Source organism: Petaurus breviceps, unplaced genomic scaffold (genome assembly GCF_028583685.1).
Source record: "Petaurus breviceps papuanus isolate PSGF00001 unplaced genomic scaffold, PetGlider_PUasm1.0 90740, whole genome shotgun sequence".
NCBI lineage: Eukaryota > Metazoa > Chordata > Mammalia > Diprotodontia > Petauridae > Petaurus > Petaurus breviceps.
Genome location: NW_027187330.1, coordinates 2,333,992 through 2,351,547, shown reverse-complemented (window position 1 = coordinate 2,351,547; position 17,556 = coordinate 2,333,992). Strand labels below are relative to the sequence as shown.

Genomic DNA, 17,556 nt, shown 5'->3' with positions numbered 1-17,556 from the left:
GAGAAGAGGGCGGTTAACAGTATCAGTTGCTGCAGAGAAAGTTTGATGAAGGCACAATCACCATATTTTCCCCTTTCTCCTCCTCCCTACAGCCTCTTTTCCCATTCCCTCATTCCTTTCTTAATGTCTTTTTGCTGAAGGAAAATAAAAATATCACTCCAGATAGCAAAAAACATTTTTTTTATTGTAAATAAATTCTATTTTCGTTTTCAGGATGGAGGGTGGTGAGGGAGGGGGGAATGCAAATGCCCACTTGATAGCAGCCCTGCGTGTTTCCTCCTGTTCTAAGCAGCTTAAGTACAGGGCTTTGTCTGCACATTTACCTATGCACAGAGACTAGCCTGGTTTCACACCTCTGCCAGAAGCTGGACAAGTCATCCACGTAGGAAAAAAAGCAAAGCGACCCTGGAGATACAGTCTCCACAGCCACCTTCCTTTGGGCCAGGCTTCAGCCGCTAAGTGAGATTTATTGTGAGGCCACAGGCTGTGGGGTCTCAGCCCTGCTCTCACCAGACCCCTCCAGACCATTCTGGCCCTGTGAGGGCTCCAGCTCTGGCTGCTCCAGGGCATGGAGGGTATCCGCTTGCCAGAGCTGTACAAGATCTGTGGGGGTCTTCCCAGCCTGAGGGGAACAGAGAAGATGTATTCAGATGCCTAGCACCAGAGGGGCACCCCCCCCAGCCATCTCTCCTCTTGGATAGGAGGCTGTGTGTCGTGGGGGAAAGAAGTGAATGAAATCTGGGTTTAAATCCTGTCTCTGATGATAATCTCCCTGAGAAGCTTCCATTTCTTCATCCTTAAAATGAGGGGGGGGTGGCCAGGTGGCTCAGCGAGTAAGAGCACTGGCTCCAGTGTTGGGATGACCTGGAGATCGAATCCCGGGCTCAGACACTCAGCACCACACCCAGAAATAACTGGCCATGTAACCTTGAGCAAGTTACTTAACCCTGATTACTTAAAAAAAAAAAAAGATGAGGGGTTCGAACCAGAAGGCCTCTGGGGTCCTTTTCAGCTGCAGCTGCAGGACAGTAGGATCCTAAATCTCTCCCCTTCTCCAGGCCTCCCCAATCACTTATCTCTTGGAGGACTTCAGCTTGGAGCCCTGTTCCTGCTGAAGCTATTGTAAAGGTTTCACCTGCCCCATCCCAAACCTGCTGGGAAGTTCTCCTTCTGTCTTTCCTCTAGGTGTTGGCTCTCCCATTCTTGGAAGATGGGGACGGGACCCTGCACAGGAAGGCTAAGGGAAAATTGGCTTCTGGGAGCTGACCCTAGAGAGAGGAAGACCCTCTTCTTGTGATGAGTGGTTGGGCATAGAGCCCCCATGGATGCTCACCATGTTCTTGGCCATCATGTCAGCCCCGTGCAGAAGCAACATCTTGATGATCTTGTAGCGGTTAAGGCGTACGGCATCATGAAGGGCACTGTCTCCTTCCTATAGCAAGTGTGGGGCTCAGGGTCCATCATGAAGGCAATTGGGGTGTGGGGGTGGGGAGAAAACAGCTCACAAGAGGGGAGTGAGGGTCAAGTCTAAAGTCTTGTGTGGTACAACCCAAGTCACAGTGCTAAGTCCCCCAGGTATAGACAGTTATAAGTGGAGTATTGAAGAAAAAAAAGTATAGGCCTCTGGGAACAAGGTTCTTCTACCAGAAAATCCTGGGGTCACAGGTCCTGGTCACAGACCCGAGAGATAATGGGGAAATTAGGGGGCACGCACCCTGTCCTTGGAATTGATATCCACTCCCATGGAAAGAAAGTATTCCACAATCTCTATTCGCCCTGTTCGGGCTGCCACGTGGAGGGGAGTACTCAGGAGCTGTGTGGGAAAGAAACAGGAATTAATGACTAAGGGGACACCAGACCTCTAGCTGTACCCTCTGCTGGCTCTGTGGATGGCTCCTTAGTGAAAGGATTACATTGCTAGGCTACTGAGGGTCTCTGCTCTTCACCCAGAAGTTTTATGACCAATGGGGAATGACACAGGATGACATTCTGTCACTTCCTTTTTTTTTTTTTTAAAGCAATCGGGGTTAAGTAACTTGCTCAAGGTTACACGGCCAGTTATCTCTGGGCATGGTGCTGAGTATCTGAGCCCAGATTTGATCCCCGGGTCATCCCGACACTAGAGCAGGTACTTTTACTCGCTGAGTCTATCACTTTCTAATATATCATTCTGTACCCACAATCTTCTCTAGGATGTTGCTTCTAGGGAAGCCCAGGCAGAGTCATCACTGGGGCAGAGTGACTAAGGCTTTGCCCCAGGGAGCTGGCATGTAGGGAATCAAGCCTGCTCCAAGTTTTCTGCCAGCCTGTGCTGGGTGGTACAAATCTATTTCTTTGCCCAGCTCAGGATCCTAGATGACTCACCATGATGGTCTTCTCCTGGAACCACTCCTCCTCTCCAGCCCCTCTGGGCACAGAAATCAAACTTAGGTGTGTCTACACCAGTGGTTAAAACAATCATCACCACCCTCAAGCTGTTTTTGCCTAGTTGGAAAACTATTTTTTTGGGCTCTGGGCTTAGGAGCAATCGTAGTGGATGTTTTCAGGGCTGGTGAAGTGCAGTGATCCTCACTTTGGGAGCTTCCTTCCATGTTGGCCTCCCACTTGCCTTTACCTTCACAACCACCCACCAACAGCTTCCCGACAGTGACCCTTCACCTTGTCCCGCACATTGATGTCAGCCCCATGGCTCTGCAGAAGCTTCACCACCTCCAGGTGGCCTCCACGGCAAGCCCAGTGTACGGCTGTGCAGTCTAGCTGGGTGGGTACAGCAGCCCCAAGAGAAAGGAGAATTAAAGTGGCAGCTCCCAAAATTCCCCATTCCTCCCCAAAGGAGTCAAGTCCAAGGAAACAAGATAGCTTCGGAACCTGACCAATGGCAAGGGTAGCAGAACCCTGGAGGAGAGTCAAGGGGGCAAGAGCAAGAAACTTCCTGCATGTGGGGTCAATGCCAGAGTGACAGATCAATGCCAAGTCCCAGTGTCCCCAGAAGGACCTTGGTGCATTACTTCTGTTCCTGTCTCGAAAATGGCATCAGAAGTAATGTTCAGGCTTAGGATAGACTGGTCCCACTATGTACTCAAGAATGCCAACACAGGGAAGATATTAGGTGACCTTTGACCAGGACAGGAATACTGCCACTCACCCGGTCCTGGAAGTCCACAGTGGCGCCACTGTCCAGCAGCTTCTGTAGGATCTCCATGTGGCCCTCCAGGGAGGCCCGGTGAAGTGCTGTCCGGCGAAACTGTCCACCAAAGAGACCACACATGACCCAGAGCCTGGGCACTGGCTCTTAGCCCTGTCTGGGTGACCTAAAGGCCAGGCCTTATGTCAGCTGGAAGGCACTTGGGTCCTTAAAGCTACCCACTCTTCCTCCTACTTCAGTCAACTCCAACTCTCCCTGGAAAAGTCAAATTTCATTGGCACTATAGACCTACTCTGGTCTGGTCCCTAGAGTTCAGTGTCTTCAACCCCCTTTTCTCCCCACCCCCTTACTCCCTCCCTCCCCAATGCCCTTCAGTTTCCTTGAAGGACAGACTAAAATGAATGAAACCCTGCAGTCTGGAAAGGTTGACCTTTGAGGAGACCACAGGGTTTTGTGTATGGTGGAGGGAAACATCAATCTGTTAATGAAATCCTGGTGTATAAAAAGTAGAATTCCCTTAAAGCTTGAAAAAGATAAGAGTTAAGACAAATAAAAGTACTTTCAAAATATACAAGTAGTCATGATAACCCTTACACTGTTTGGTTTAAAAAACAAACCACCCCCACCACCAATTAACACTTTCATTACTAATGCCTTTCTTCAGTGACTTGTCCATGGTCACACAGTAGGAAGCCTCAGAAACCTGGATTGGGGTCCAAGGGCTACACTACACCATACTGTCTCTTTTTATTATTTGTTGCTGTTCAGTGGCTTCTGTCATTTCTGACTCTTGGTCACCCCATTTGGGGTTTTCTTGGCAAAGGTACAGGAGTGGTTTGTCATTTCCTTTTCCAGCTCATTTTAGAGATGAGGAAGCTGAGGCAAACAAGGTTAAGTGACTTGTCCAGGGTCACACAGCTAGAAGTATCTGAGGCTGGATTTGAATTCAGGTTTTCTTGACTTGACACTATTAAATAAAAATGTGTAAAATAAGTTTATGGAACACATGCTCCCCAAGTTTCAAAAAGGATTGAGAAATGGTGATGGTATCATTGGGACATACTCCTAAACTTTTTTACTATTCCTTTTAACTCTGAAGTTCTGTGACTCAAAAGACAATCATGTTTTCCTTCAAAAAGATTTCTCCCATGATACATCTGTCAGAAATAGAATCTTGACCTTGAAGACATGGGGGCTAGTGGTGCTCTTTCTGCTTTGATGATGGGGTTTGAGGAGCCATTACCTCATCACAGGTATTAGGAGAACCGCCATCTGCCAGGAATTTCTCGATGATATTCATTTTCCCCTCCACAGCAGCTTTCAGGAACCGTTCCTCTTCTATGGGTCCAGTCTGAGATGAGAGCCCAGTTACCACAGAGTCCCCCTCACCCATCAGCAGAACTATATCTCTGCTGTTCTCCCCAAGCTAGTAGTATAAACTAGATTTCAAGCCCCAGACATTCTCATAAAGCTCTCCTCATCAGTAGAAAGAATGTTTCCACGAAGGCCTAGAACCTCATGTGCCTTAAGCAGGAATGGAGGCTACCTCTTCTCTTCCCCTCATGCAGCCAGGCATCTTTGAGTTGTTCTTTCCACCAATGGGGAAAGTCTTATAAAAACATTCTGCAGTTGAAATCTGGGTTAGACCAGAAAGAGCCATTCTTTCCCCAGCCCTCAGAGTTGAAAAGCTAGCTTCCTCCACTCTCCTCAGTCCTCTCCCACAGCCTGGTCCCATCCAAATCATGCACATTTCCCTTCCACATTTCCCCACTATGCCTCTCTCTCCTCCCCAGTACCTCCAGATTCTCTTACGATTTCCTCGGGCTCAGGAGGAGGCTCTGGAGTCTGGGTTAATGCCTCTCTCTTCTTCTGCTTCCGTTTCTTTCGAAGCTCAATGAGGTTCTGGATCCCACCCACATCGATGATTTCTCGGCGAAGATCGAGTGATGTCTTTCGCACCCTCTCTTGGCCCTGTTCAGAGCACAGACCTCGTGCACTAAGTGCCGCAGGAAACTCCAGAGAAGTGAGATGGAGGAGGGTTTCCCTCTGCTCTGCCTCCTTCTTTTGGGAAGACCATTAGCTTCAGGCTGTTTCTCTCCTCCGCCTTACTTATGCTTCTACCTCAGCTTCTAATCAGGGGACAACACTTAAATCTAAGGTCTGAGTTTAGGGAAGCCTAGGTAGGGGCAGTCAGTAGCCTTGAAGAGTTAATTTCTTCTCCCCTTTCCTTACAGAATTCCAGATTTAGAGCTGGCAGGAACCTTAGAGGCCAATCTAGCTCAAACCACTCATTTTACAGATGAGAAAACTTAGGCCCAGAGTAAAAGATGAAGTCCAAGATCACAAAAGTACTAAGTGACAGAGATAATCCTTAAATCTCAGGTCTCCTGGCTCTAAATTCACAACAAACTCCCTCAAAGGGGGATGAATTTCCCTTTCTCCCCCTCCATCTCTCTTAGGTTTAGAAAAAGCAAATGGGTTTTGGATACACCATAGAAACAAAGAAGTTCTGAATTAACCAATAAGAGGAGGCCTTCGCCGTCTGGGGAATGAAGCAAGGGGTCAAGGACTGGTGAGGCACTAGGGATGGGAGCCATCTCTAGGACCACTTACCTAGTTCCCAGGCCTAAGCTCCCAGAGCAGATGGTTCTTTAGTGCTTACCTTGACCTTCTGCAGCGCCAGGTTCTGGGCCCCATGGCGCTTCTCATCCTCCAGCACCAGCATGTCCATCTGCATTGGCCCAGGCTTCATGTTCGAGGCACTGTGGAGTTTCTGGTAAAGGAAACCTAAGCTCAGATCCAACTCTTGTAAAATTAACTTTACCTTGAATTTTCTCTCTTTCCTTGGCCCAATGACAGGCTAGTAATGCAACACTGCTTTTGTGATTCTAATTCTTTGGAGCATTTTCCACTTGGGGACATAATAATAAGCTAACATTTATCTAGTGTCTCTTTGGTGCTAGGTACTGTGCCTTTGCACTTTACAAATATCTCACCTTATCCTCACAACAACCCTTTGAGGTAGGTGCTGTTATTATGCCATTTTACAGATGAGGAAACGAAGCAAACAGGTTTTGTGATAGAGCTAGAGGTCCTCTAACTCCAACCTTGGGTCAAAAGTCATAGACTTTAGAGCTGAAAGACTTTCTAGTAAAACTCCCTAAGCCCAGGAATGCTATATGATTTGCCCAAGGTACAGACACACAGGAATGGACAGAGGATTAGAACCCAGGTCCTCTGATTCCAAGTCCAGTAAAATCTTTATCACAAGGACCCCAAGATCTTAGAAGTGGTGACAAACATGAAGGTGATAAACTGCAGAGTCCATTTGGTCGGGTCCTCTTTGCCTTCAGGCAAAGTAAGCTGGTATACCTAAGCTGGTATCCTCTTCTCTCCTCGGTCATTTCAGCCTCTCGAGGTTAAATGAATTGCCCAAGGTCACACAATTGGTGAGAGGTGGAGGAAAGGCCAGAACTCTGATCTCCTACCTCTGTGGCACAATACCACCCTTTCCATTAGGCCACGATGGATGAATCTCATTGTAATGGCACCAAGTCTCTAACTAGTAAACTCCCTGGACAAACAGCACCCCTGACTTTCCTTTCCTTTTTCCTGTTCCACAACCAGAGCCCTTTTCATCTTCCCAACTGCTGCAGGGTTCAAACTCTCTCCCTTTTCATATTCCTTCTTGGGCATAGTTTGAATCCTGCCTCAGACACTTAGCTGTGTGGCCCCATTCCTCTCTCCACCTGAGTTCCGTCTGTGACAGAATGGTAACATCTATCTTACAGGGTTGTTGTAAGGATTAAGTGAGATTTGTAAACTGCTTTGCAAAGCTTGAAGTATAAATGCTAGCTATCATCATCATCATCATCATCATTATTCCAAATAACCCCATCTGTTTCCAGGAATGATCATGATGGTAACATTTATATCACATTTACTATGTGCTGGACTATGGTAGGTGTACATGACCTCATCTGAACCTCCCCAAAACCCTGATTTGTAGGTGCTGTTATTATCCTCATTTTACAGATGAGGAAACTGAGACAAACAGAAGTCAACAGACTTGCTCAGAGTCACAAGGCTACTAAGTGCCTGAATCCAGTTTTGAACTCAGGTCTCCAGGCCTGACACTCCATCCACTGGACCACCTAGCTCTGCCCATACCATCAGGGAAACATCAGGTTACCTCAATTAGAATCTAGATCCCTTCTCAACCACCCACAAGCATGTGTCCAGGTCCCCACTATTCTCCGAGTGGATTCTCAGGTAACAGATTGTGGAATTTAAATCAGGGACTGGTTCAAAAGTCAGGAGTAGGGTGAGTAGGGGGATGGGAGGAGGGAGATAAAGCTAATTGGAGGGGAAAGACATGGGGTTTCTAGGCCACATCCTGGTACCGCCGATGGCAGCAAAGCAGCTAGAAACTGGAGGGGCCATTTCTTAGACTCCCAGCTTCCTGTTTGTCCTGTCTCTCCACAATGAACCCTTTCCTGCTACTTCTCCTAACTCAGGGTAATGGTTAATGAATTATTAGGTAGTTATTAGGTAACCACTTTTGACTCAGACCAATTTTGTGGGTGGAGGAATAAGATATGTTTTATGGTAATTAATACAGATGTTGTTTATACTCAAGTCCTACTCAGATGCCTCTGGATTCTCAAAGACAGTCAGGGAACAATTTGAGCTTTAGTAGGTGTTACTCAAGGTGTTACCAAGGCCAGAGGGGTTCACTACAGGGTTGGCTACACATCCATTAGTTTTTGACAGAAGGATGACTACCTGTGAGAGTGGAGTACCCAAGGTTCCTGAATCTGAGTTGGAAGGGACCTTAGAGGTCAGTTAGTCCAATCTGCACCTAGGTAACACTTGCTTCCACATCATCCCTCTTAAGCAGTCATCCAACTCTTGCTGGAAGGCCTCCAGTAAGAGAATCAATCCACTGCCTCCTGAGGCAGCCCATTCTATATTTAGGGAGTTCTAATTGAGATGTTTCCATTCTTACATCATGGTGGGACTTGACTCGGTCTAGCATGTAGTAGGTGCTTAGTACAAATGTACACACCATTATCAAAGTAATGGGCTAGTCACAGTGAGACAATGAGCTTAGACTCCATAACTGAGCTAAAAAAATTTAAATTTAAAAAATAAAATTAAAATAAGGGGAGAGGACAGATCCTAGGTTTAAAAATTATTTTTTTAAATTAGGTAGACCATACATATTTTGCCCATTCTCACAGAAGTCTCATTTTGCATTCCTTCTTTTACCATAGAATTATTTATGATTTGATACATTGCTCTCTTGACATTTCCCTGGAAATGGAACAAGTTCTCCTTTTGACAGCTTTGAGTGAGAAGGCCAAATGTCCTTGAACTTGTGGGAGCTGAACAATATGTGCCTGCTTCCCACTTCCCTACTGCTCAGCTACAACGATAGCCAGCTCTGCTTCTTACTCCCCCTCAAAGGCTCCAGCCCACCCCAAAGATACAGGATCTAGCTAGACGAGGGTGAGAAGGGGCATTTGCTCCTGACTGGGTCATTGTCTTAGGGAAACAGTATAGATTCAGCTTGGAATTTCATGGTTATTCGACAAATCGGCTTCTACACCAAAAGTATAACTGCCTAGGCTTCCTGAGGAACCCCTAGACTAGAAATTATTAATCCCACCCCAATTTAAAATCTGCCAAACATCAACTGAAGTAGAAATCAAACTGTCCCTCTAAGGACCAATTCAAGCTGCTAGGAGCATATGCCCCATGACACCTGGCCTAAGCCCTAACTATTCCCAGCCAGGGGTATTTGACAGCTTTATTTTTTAGAATTAGACTTTTTTTTTTTTTTTACTTTCTGGGGACTCATAAAACTCGAAGATCCTGGTCAGGCCAGGACTGTTTCCCTCTCCTTGCATGAAGCCTGGTCCTGTGATCCTATGTCCTAAGTTCTCTAAGCTTTGAATGAATGGATGGAGGACTGCCGAGTCTTTGGACTTCATGTGCCAGAAGTCAGTGGCAGGATGCCAGGATGGGGACAACCCCCATTCCCTTCCATGCTTCTGACCAGTGCAAAGTGGGATTCCTAAACCTGTGTATGTTTGTGTTTCAGACACACAGAGGGAGACAGAGTAAGCAATAAAGACACTGAGGCAAGTGACAAAACGGAGAGGAAACAGAGATTTCAACCCTTGTGCCTGCACTTAGCCCCATTATTTGAGTCCTGGCCCAAGGTGTAGCAACTTCTGGCTGACACTGAGCTATGGTTCTTTTCTTATTTCCTCCTTTTTTATCTCTTCCTCTTTCCTTTGACCTTTTGACTTCTCCAGTTTCCAAAACTGGATTTCCCCTCTCCTTGTCCTGCTCTTCTGCACAGCTGTTGGTGTTTTCATACCGAGGATGGGAAACTGTTATCCCCTGTCACTTCAGGGTCGTCTGCTTGTCTGCTGCTGGAAGACATCTGTAAGCAACGACCCTTCACCCTGCCTCGGCTCTCTCAAGGGGCTACGCTGCCCTATTTCAGGGCCCCGTTCAGCAGTGTTTGACTTCACCCTTTTTCCTAGCTTCTCTCCAGGATGGACTTCTCTTTGTTCTGGGACCCTCAATCATCAGCAGGATGGGTTCAGAGAATCCATTCTAGGACAGAGCCCAGGTACTGGGAGCCAGCCTCTAGCAGACTGGAGGTCACCTCTGAAGGAATCAGACAATTCGGGATGGTCTTCTTTTCTCCCAGGATAAATAACTGTCAGGAACCCGAGTGGAGGGATATTTTACTTTCTAGCATTGGCTACCCCTGCCCCAAGAGCTTATCCCTTCTTTCACACTCACTGGCTACAGCCCCAGGTCCTTGTGCAGCCTCTCAGTATGGATCTGGACCCTGAGGGCTTCCCTCTACCCATTCCCCCATCCCCCCCAGGTTCCAGTACCTGGTTCTCCTCTTCCTCTGCCAGCCGCTGCTCAATCAGCTCTGTCGCCCTCTGCACCTCTTCAGAGCCTGCCATGACCACAGAACTGCGCCTCTGCCCCCAGCCTCACAATGCTGGCCTGGCCCGATGGGCTGGCAGAACCTTTATAGAGCCGGACCCCCCTCCCCCTGGAGGGACTGGGAGCTTTTGTCATGAGCTCACCGGCTGAATTCACTAGCAGCCACCCCTCACCCTGGGTCACCTTCAAACCCAGGCCACTGTCTGGACAGAACCCAGCCATGTGTACAGACATGGCAAGCACGGGCTGATTCTGAAGAAGCAAACTGTTCCTGGTAGACTGAGGCACGGGGGTAGTCAGCATAGGGAGGCGCTGGCACTGAGGTTCTGTGGACGGTGAACTCTCTATCACATGCCCACTCCTGGGTGCCAGCCAGGTTTGGAATGCAGGACCAACAGGAGTCCAATCTTGCCCTGAGCACAGGGGGCAGGGGCCAGCTCCAGGCTCATAGCACCACCTTCTGGGCACAGGAAGGTCCCTGGGTTCGTGCCTGGGTTTAGTACAGCTCTAAGAGGAGTTACCAGTATGGTCAAGACACCCACAAAGAAGAGACACAGCCTGTCCTAGAGAAGAGGACACTGACTTCCTCTTGGGGATGGGGATAGTTCAGAACAAAGAGTGCTCCAGGAAGGGAGGATTGGGCAACTCCAGTCAGCCAGCAAGATGACAATTCATGAACAGAACTTGGCAGCCACAGGTCCCTGGGTGAGTGAACAAGGCTGGGGGCTTGCTGCAGAGGTCATTTTAGATGTGACCGTGCCCCATCACCCTACAAGTGGGAATGCCATGACCCCAGAGTCAAATTCAGGCAACCCTGGCCCAGGAAAACTCTCCTGCAGTCAGGCTCCTGGCAGAGGGGCTTCCAGAATTCAATGATGCTTTGGTCCCAGGCCCAGGCAGAGCTGGGCACAGAGCCCTTGCTGACCCCGCTCTTTAGCAGAGAAGCAGAGAACCTGGGAATCCCAGGGCCTGGGTCCAAGTGCTGACTCAGTCATTTACTAACTGTATGACCCTGGACTAGTCACTTTATACTTCTGCGCTAGGCCTTGGCTTCTTGGTGCACTGAAAACTCTTAACATTCAATACTGGAGGATCCTATGGAATTGAATTCTTGAGCTAGCATTCAAGAAGAGACCTGTGAGAGGGAGACATCAAGCAACAGACGAGACAGAAGGAGCAAAAGGCTTTATTGATAAATATGCAAATATTTCTGTACACAAGGACCCACCATGGGAAAGACAACCAGCCTGGAGACAGCCATGCCAGGGTTCCATCTGGGAAGATGATTTTGTCCAGAAATATTCTGGAAAGGCTCAGGCGACATCTTTGCCATACACCCTCACCCTTGCCAATTGTGCTGGGGCAGGGAAAGAGGTGATGGCCCCCACCAGCTCTCACTGCTCCTTGGGACTCACCATTGGTCCCCTTCACTACTGGGAACTGGCACCATGCCCACAACAGAGCTGGGGGTGGAGGGGAGGCAGAAGCTGCTTCCAACCCTGAGGAAAAAGCTGGTAGTAAGCACAGCCTACAGCACCAGACTAGATAGATCTGGGCCCACTGGGCCAGGGGATGCTGGCCCTTTAGCCAGAAGTGATTTGCCCTACCCTGCCATGGGAGAGGTGTAGCTAGAAGGCCACCTTGCTAACCCAGGAGAAGCGAGCAATCCTCTGCATTGCTTGCACCAGGGTCAGCAAAAAACCCTCTTCTGGGGGCTTGTCTATAGCAGCACTGCTTCTCAGAGCCTTGTCAAGCAGCCCCAGAGGCAGCTGGCAGTGTTCCTTCACTGCCCACAAAGCAGCAACCAAGGAAGGTATCACCTGAAGAGGATGAGAGTCCTCAAGGGCGGCAGGAGGGGAGGCCTGGTGACCTAGGTTGAAGAAGGAGCCCCTTTCCTTGCCCTCCCTCTGGGAGTGTCAGTCCTGGGGTGGCAGGGGCTGGTTGATGATAACCTGGATCACAAAATCCTTCTGGATCTTGGTCTCCTGTAGCCGCATGCGATCTGTGAGCAGCTTCCCAGAAAAGAACCAGCGCTGCCAGGAAGGCTCAATGCCTTCTTGGGCGTGCAGCTGCCTCTTGAGCTGCCCAATTGTGTCGGACAGGCTGGTGTTGAGCCTCACGTCCTTGCCGGTGGACAGGCGCACCTTAAGAGGGAACTCCCGCCGGGTACTGGGGGCTGGCTCTGGAGGCTCCACTCCATCATCCTCACTGCGCTCTAGAAGCAAGTTGACTGGTGGTGCCAAGCAATAGACGGGGAGCTGATAGCGATTGCCTAGCTCATCATAACACTCACTCAGAGAACCTAGGGGAAGAACAAGACATTAGGAGGATGACAGGGAACCTGTCCCCGGGATCCACTCCTGATGTCTGACCATCAGCCTACCTGCTGCCGCGGTCCCGACGCCCCCTACTCTGAGGATCCCCGTCTGCCCTCAGGAAGCCCCCCATTCCCCACCTCTGCTCACCGTGGGGCAGGGTGATGCTGGCTCCATCTAAGATGGCCTGAGCTAGCTCGTGGTCATTGGCCTCCACTGCAAAGGCGGCTGCCTTCAGCGCATCCCAGATCTCCTTCCGCCCTTCAAAGGCTGGCGCTGTGTCCCAAAACTCATCCCGCTTGCTCCGCAGCTGCCCATCTGTCATGGGGTAGTCACTCTTCCACTTAGGCCTCTCCTTCTTCAGGGGCTCATTACGTCCTATCAGAGAGAAAAGGGATGAAAGCGCTCACCATGGCCCAGAGCTATTCCACTCTGGCCCAGGGAAGTGCCGGCTTCACTCTGTGCTTCAGCCTCACATGGAGTCCAGGCCCATCTGCGGCCCTCCAGCACTGGCTTCTAGTCATTTAGGTCTGTGGGACCTTTTCACAGAATAAGAATTAACTCTTAAAATGTTACATCCCAACATACTTAAAATGTATTTCCCAGTCAATGATATACATTTAAAAAGCACAGCAACACCCCCCCTCCAATTTTAAATGTTTTAAAGATAGATTTAAAAAAAAAAGAGAATTATATCCAAAGGAAAAAACAACGTAATTTTTATTATTACACATCCCTCAAAACTTTGTCTATAAACAGCTTCCTTAGAATATTGATCAGTCTTGCCGATAACGATGACAACACTTTCCCTACCTGATGCAACCTTTCTAAACTACAGAAAGTTCTTTGCTGTCACCAGGACAGAAAACCAGGAGTTAAATGACCAGGAAGAGTAAACAGTGCTGTCCCGTCAATAAATCAATCCAGACAGATTGATTTTTATAACTCCTCTTCCCCCTAAATTCCCTCTAAATCTCACTGGCTGCTTGTTTCTAATCTGGGGAGGTTAGGCAATGAGATAACTAGGCCTCCTCAGCAGTGTCTACAGGGACAGGAAACCCGAGTGAGGAGGCTCTCCTAGGAATGGAGTTCATCAATATCCAGGCTCCCCATCACCTCCTCTCTCTAGTTTTCCATTTTTTCCTTATGCCTAAAACCTCATCCAGGCCTTTGCTTGACCCCATCCTTCCACCAGGCTGTCTCCCCTTCCTTTCACAGTCAGACCCTAGACCTCCTCCCTCACTTCCCAACCCTGGCAATCTGGCCTCTTTCTCTTCTCTTCCTACTCCTCACCCTTCTTGAGCCCTCTGTGGCATGTGCATCCAGGGCCCACTCTTCATGTGGGTAGATCCTAAGGCCCTGGCTTGGGCCCTCTCTTCTTCTAGCCAGATCTCAGTATCATCTAAGGGGGCTGCCTCGCCACCATATCCATAGGTCAGCTTGGCTTCTCCTCCCCCCAAGCCCTCCCTTCTGCCTAACTTCTCTATTTTTGGGGAAGGCAACAGCACATTTCCTGATACCCAAGTGTATAACCTTTGACCTCCTTGGTTCTTCCTGCTTCCTCACCCCACTGTATGCAGTCGGTTGCCAAGTTCTGTCCTTTCTGACCCTCTGCTGCACTCACAGGATACTGGCCAAGCACAAGCCTGACTGGGTCAACCTCTCCCCAGTGAGCTCCACAACTTTCCAGTGCACATCCTCCTTCTGCTGCATTCCGTGATCCTGGCAAACTGGCCCTGTGCCCTCATGACTGGAGAGTGCACATTCACTTCTGCCCCCACTTCAGCTCAAGGGCCATCGCCTACAAGGAGCCTCCTCCCCCTCACGCCCCCCAAAGAAACCGCCTGGCATTAACTTTTCCTTCTCCATGAGATCCCCTCCCCAACAGAAGGTGGCCTTGAGGGTGGGGACGATGTATCTCTGGCAGTGTCTGGCACACAGTAGGCATTTTGTAAAGGCTTGCTGAACCAATAGTTAATGTGACCTTGGATACACAAGGTTTTCTACCTACCTTACAGACTTGTGAGGATCAAATCAGACCAAGTCACTAAAAAGGCACCTTTAACCTGAGCTGTTATTATTTCTTGTTTACTTCCTCATTCCTGGCTACATGCTACAGAGAGCCGAGGCTGTGGCTGTGGAACCCTAAAAAGTGAGCTCCTTCACACAAATGGTGAACAGCAGCCCCCCCCCCCCCCAGCATCAGGACTTCAGGACTTCTCTAGTTGCACTGTTCTGTGTGCACGGATTACACAGACTGATTTTTTAAACAAACAGATCACAACTTATGCACACAAACGAGTGTTGTCACTTCAAATAGCCACCTCTGGAGGCTGTATCCTCATTTCTAGGATCCAGAGCTGAGAGGCCCCTCAGGGTTTGTCAAACCCAACCCCCCCACTTTACAGATGGGGAAACTGGGAACAGGATAGGTTAAGTGACTTTCTCAGGGTCCAACAGCTATCTAAGCATCTGAGGTGTGATCTGAACTCAAGTCTTCCCAAATCCAGGCCCAGCAACCCTAACCTCGGTGCTGCCTGTGAGGCTGCCAAAGGTTGCAGCCTTCTTAAACTCTCCTATAGGAACTGCTTCCAGAGCCAGTTTATAGGACACTACATTACTTTGTAGCTATATATTTCTCACTTAAAATGTGAGTGAGAATAATAAATGCCCTATGGCGCTTTATGCTTTACAATTTACAAAGCCCTTGTACAGAAATGTTATTTGAGCATTTCCAAAGGATGAAGGCTAAGACTGGGAGTGGACCAGGATACTGCAAAATGTTTCAAAAGTCTTTCTTACTCTCTCCCACTTTTAAAATGAGAATATTGGTGGGAGAAAGGGGGTCCTGAGCAATCAGAATTAAACAGATGTAGTTCCTTCTCAGCAGAAGTCAGGCCTGGTGCCAGCAGAGGGCGCCCCTTGCACCTCTGGGCAGGTACTGGCCTCCCTCCGAACTCATCTTTAGGTATACCAGTGTACGAAGTGTTCCCCCAATTATGCAAGATTAGATGCTGGTTTTTGCAAGAGCTTAGCCAAAACTGCAAGAGCCGCTTGCCTGGGTATTCAGATAGAGACACAAGTAAAAAAATTAATACCTAAAACAAAGCAAATTTTTTTACACGGTTTACCCATGGGAGGTTTACAATTACTAACTTGAATTAAATAATCTGTGAATTTCTATTCACAGGGCTGGCTATATACACGAGAGGCATGGAGAGGCCAGAGTGGGAAGGGACCACTAAGACTGTCTATCAGGCATCTCAAACGGCATGGTCCACAGACAACTTCACAAACCAAAACTCTGCTTGTTATCTTTTCCCCCAAAGCCTCCCTTGACTTTCTTTCTTTCTTTTTTTTTTTTTGGAGGGCAGCTGGGGTTAAGTGATTTGCCCAAGGTCACATGGCTAGTTTTTATGTTAAGTGTCTGAGGCTGGACTTGAACTCAGGTCTTCCTGACTCCAGGGCCAGTGCTCTATTCACTGTGCCACCTAGCCGCCCCAAAAGGTAGGGAGTCCAAAGGGAAAGTGATGATCTTTATGATTATGTTTAAGCTTGTTAGCAAGAACATTATTTTTTTTTTAAAAGCAATCAGGGTTAAGTAACTTGCTCAAGGTTACACGGCCAGGTGTTTCTGGGTGGGTGCTAAGTGTCTGAGCCTGGGATTCGATCTCCAGGTCAATCTGACACTGGAGCCGGTGCTCTTACTCGCTGTGCTACCTGGCCGCCCCTCTCCCTTGACTTTCAAAAGGTACCACCATCCTCCCGTTATTCCAGCTTCCTCCTCCTCCTCACTCTCTCACCACCTGTACCCATGCTTGTTTACCTTCCCAGTATCTCTCTCTCCTAACACTGCCACCACCATGGAGGCCCTCATCACCTCATCCCTGACCATTTGAAACAGTTTGCTGGTTGATGGTCTCTCTGTTACCAGGCTCTCCCCTCCAATCCATCCTCCCCTCAGCTGTCAACGTGATGTTCCTAAAGTGTAGATCTGATCCTTTCACTCTGCCTTCTTCCTTGGCTCCCCATACTGCCTATCACTTCCAGGGTCAAATGTCAAATGTGAGATCCCTGGCATTCAAAGTCCTTTGTAAGCTGCACCTCCAGGCACACACAACCCATTTCCAGTCTTCTCCCACCTTGGGCCCCTTTGCTGTTATTCTCCACAAGATATTCCATCTCCCTACTCACTCCCCACCTAAATACCCTCCCTCTTCCTTATCCCTGACTCCTGGCTTCCTTCCCCAACCAAGAGCCACCTTGATGTAATTAATTCTAGTGCTTGCGATCCTGATTATCCGATTTCTTCTGTATAGAGCTTATTTGTATAGAGCTGTTTTGCATGTGAGTTCCTTGGGAGTGGGGATCGTCTTTTGCCTTTCTAGCTCACAGTGCCTGGCATACAGTAGGAGTTTAATAAATGTTTGCCGATTGAGGAGTCAGGGCAAATGAGGACACAAAGAATGCCTGAGCAGACAGCTACATGCATGGGCTGGATGAGACAGGCAGCTTGCAGCTCCATTCTCCCTTCCCTCACCAGGGTTTCATGATCAAGTAGACATATCAACTACAAGGGGCTGGAGGTACGCTGCATAGACACAAACAGACAGTCAATTCTTTTTTAAAGTATGCAATCTGAAACCTCAGTAATACAGACCAAACAATAAAAGGCTAGGGATGGATACAAGGGGAGACAGTCCAAACATACAATAAAAGACAGAAGTACAAATAGTAGTGGCGAATGCTTTGTTTTTATGTGGTAGTGAGTGAAGAGTGACGTGTGTGAATTACAGAGTAAGAGTGAGTAAAACCTAGGAATTACAGAGTAGCTGTGTGTGTACTGGGGGCCAGAAAATGAGTCTCAGAAAGCTGTCTACCGGCACAATTTAACAGGCATCAGCATTTCTCTTACTGGATTATTACTGATGCTTGGAATTCTTCCAATAGAGCACCTTCATTTCTCTGGTTTAAGAAATTCTCCCCTTAATGAATAAAATTTACAAAGAACTTTCATGCCTTGATATAGTGTATCAGGTCACATCTGTTTGCATGTGACGGTTAGCTAAGAGCAGGTTTGAATAGTGAGGGAGTCTGCCAAGTGTGGGTGGGCACTGG

The 17,556-nt window shown here is 48.3% G+C and overlaps 2 protein-coding genes across 7 annotated transcripts in view; both read right to left on the bottom strand.

Annotated features, from left to right (window-relative positions):
* Window positions 1-234: 234 nt before the first annotated feature.
* On the bottom strand, window positions 235-10,140 carry ANKRD2 (ankyrin repeat domain 2). Its single transcript, XM_069067141.1, has 9 exons — window positions 10,066-10,140; window positions 5,808-5,918; window positions 4,958-5,116; window positions 4,389-4,496; window positions 3,146-3,244; window positions 2,659-2,757; window positions 1,715-1,813; window positions 1,334-1,432; window positions 235-622 (listed from the first exon to the last, which is right to left on the bottom strand). Exons 1-9 carry the CDS (start codon window positions 10,138-10,140, stop codon window positions 467-469), a joined length of 1,005 nt encoding a protein of 334 aa, XP_068923242.1. The 3' UTR covers window positions 235-466.
* Window positions 10,141-11,293: 1,153 nt separating this feature from the next.
* UBTD1 (ubiquitin domain containing 1) overlaps window positions 11,294-17,556 on the bottom strand; it is a 52,597-nt gene continuing 46,334 nt past the window's right edge. For 5 of the 6 annotated variants that reach the window (XM_069067137.1, XM_069067133.1, XM_069067136.1 and 2 more), the window contains exons 2-3: window positions 12,589-12,816; window positions 11,294-12,425 (exon numbers count right to left, since the gene is read on the bottom strand). In XM_069067137.1, coding sequence (XP_068923238.1) covers window positions 12,040-12,425; window positions 12,589-12,763 — 561 coding nt within the window. In that variant the 5' untranslated portion in view covers window positions 12,764-12,816 and the 3' untranslated portion in view covers window positions 11,294-12,039. Of the gene's footprint in view, window positions 12,426-12,588; window positions 12,817-13,731; window positions 13,845-17,556 lie in introns of those variants that run through there. The other variant, XM_069067138.1, reaches the window with a different exon arrangement.

Bases quoted from the DNA above. Each gene is read 5' to 3' on its own strand.
- ANKRD2 (XM_069067141.1), bottom strand. From the start codon at position 10,140: ATGGCAGGCTCTGAAGAGGTGCAGAGGGCGACAGAGCTGATTGAGCAG. The intron at 1,814-2,658 runs GTGAAGGGTCAC...TTTCCCACACAG, and splicing joins ACATCAATGTGCGGGACAAG to CTCCTGAGTACTCCCCTCCA. The intron at 1,433-1,714 runs GTGCGTGCCCCC...CACTTGCTATAG, and splicing joins ATATCAATTCCAAGGACAGG to GAAGGAGACAGTGCCCTTCA.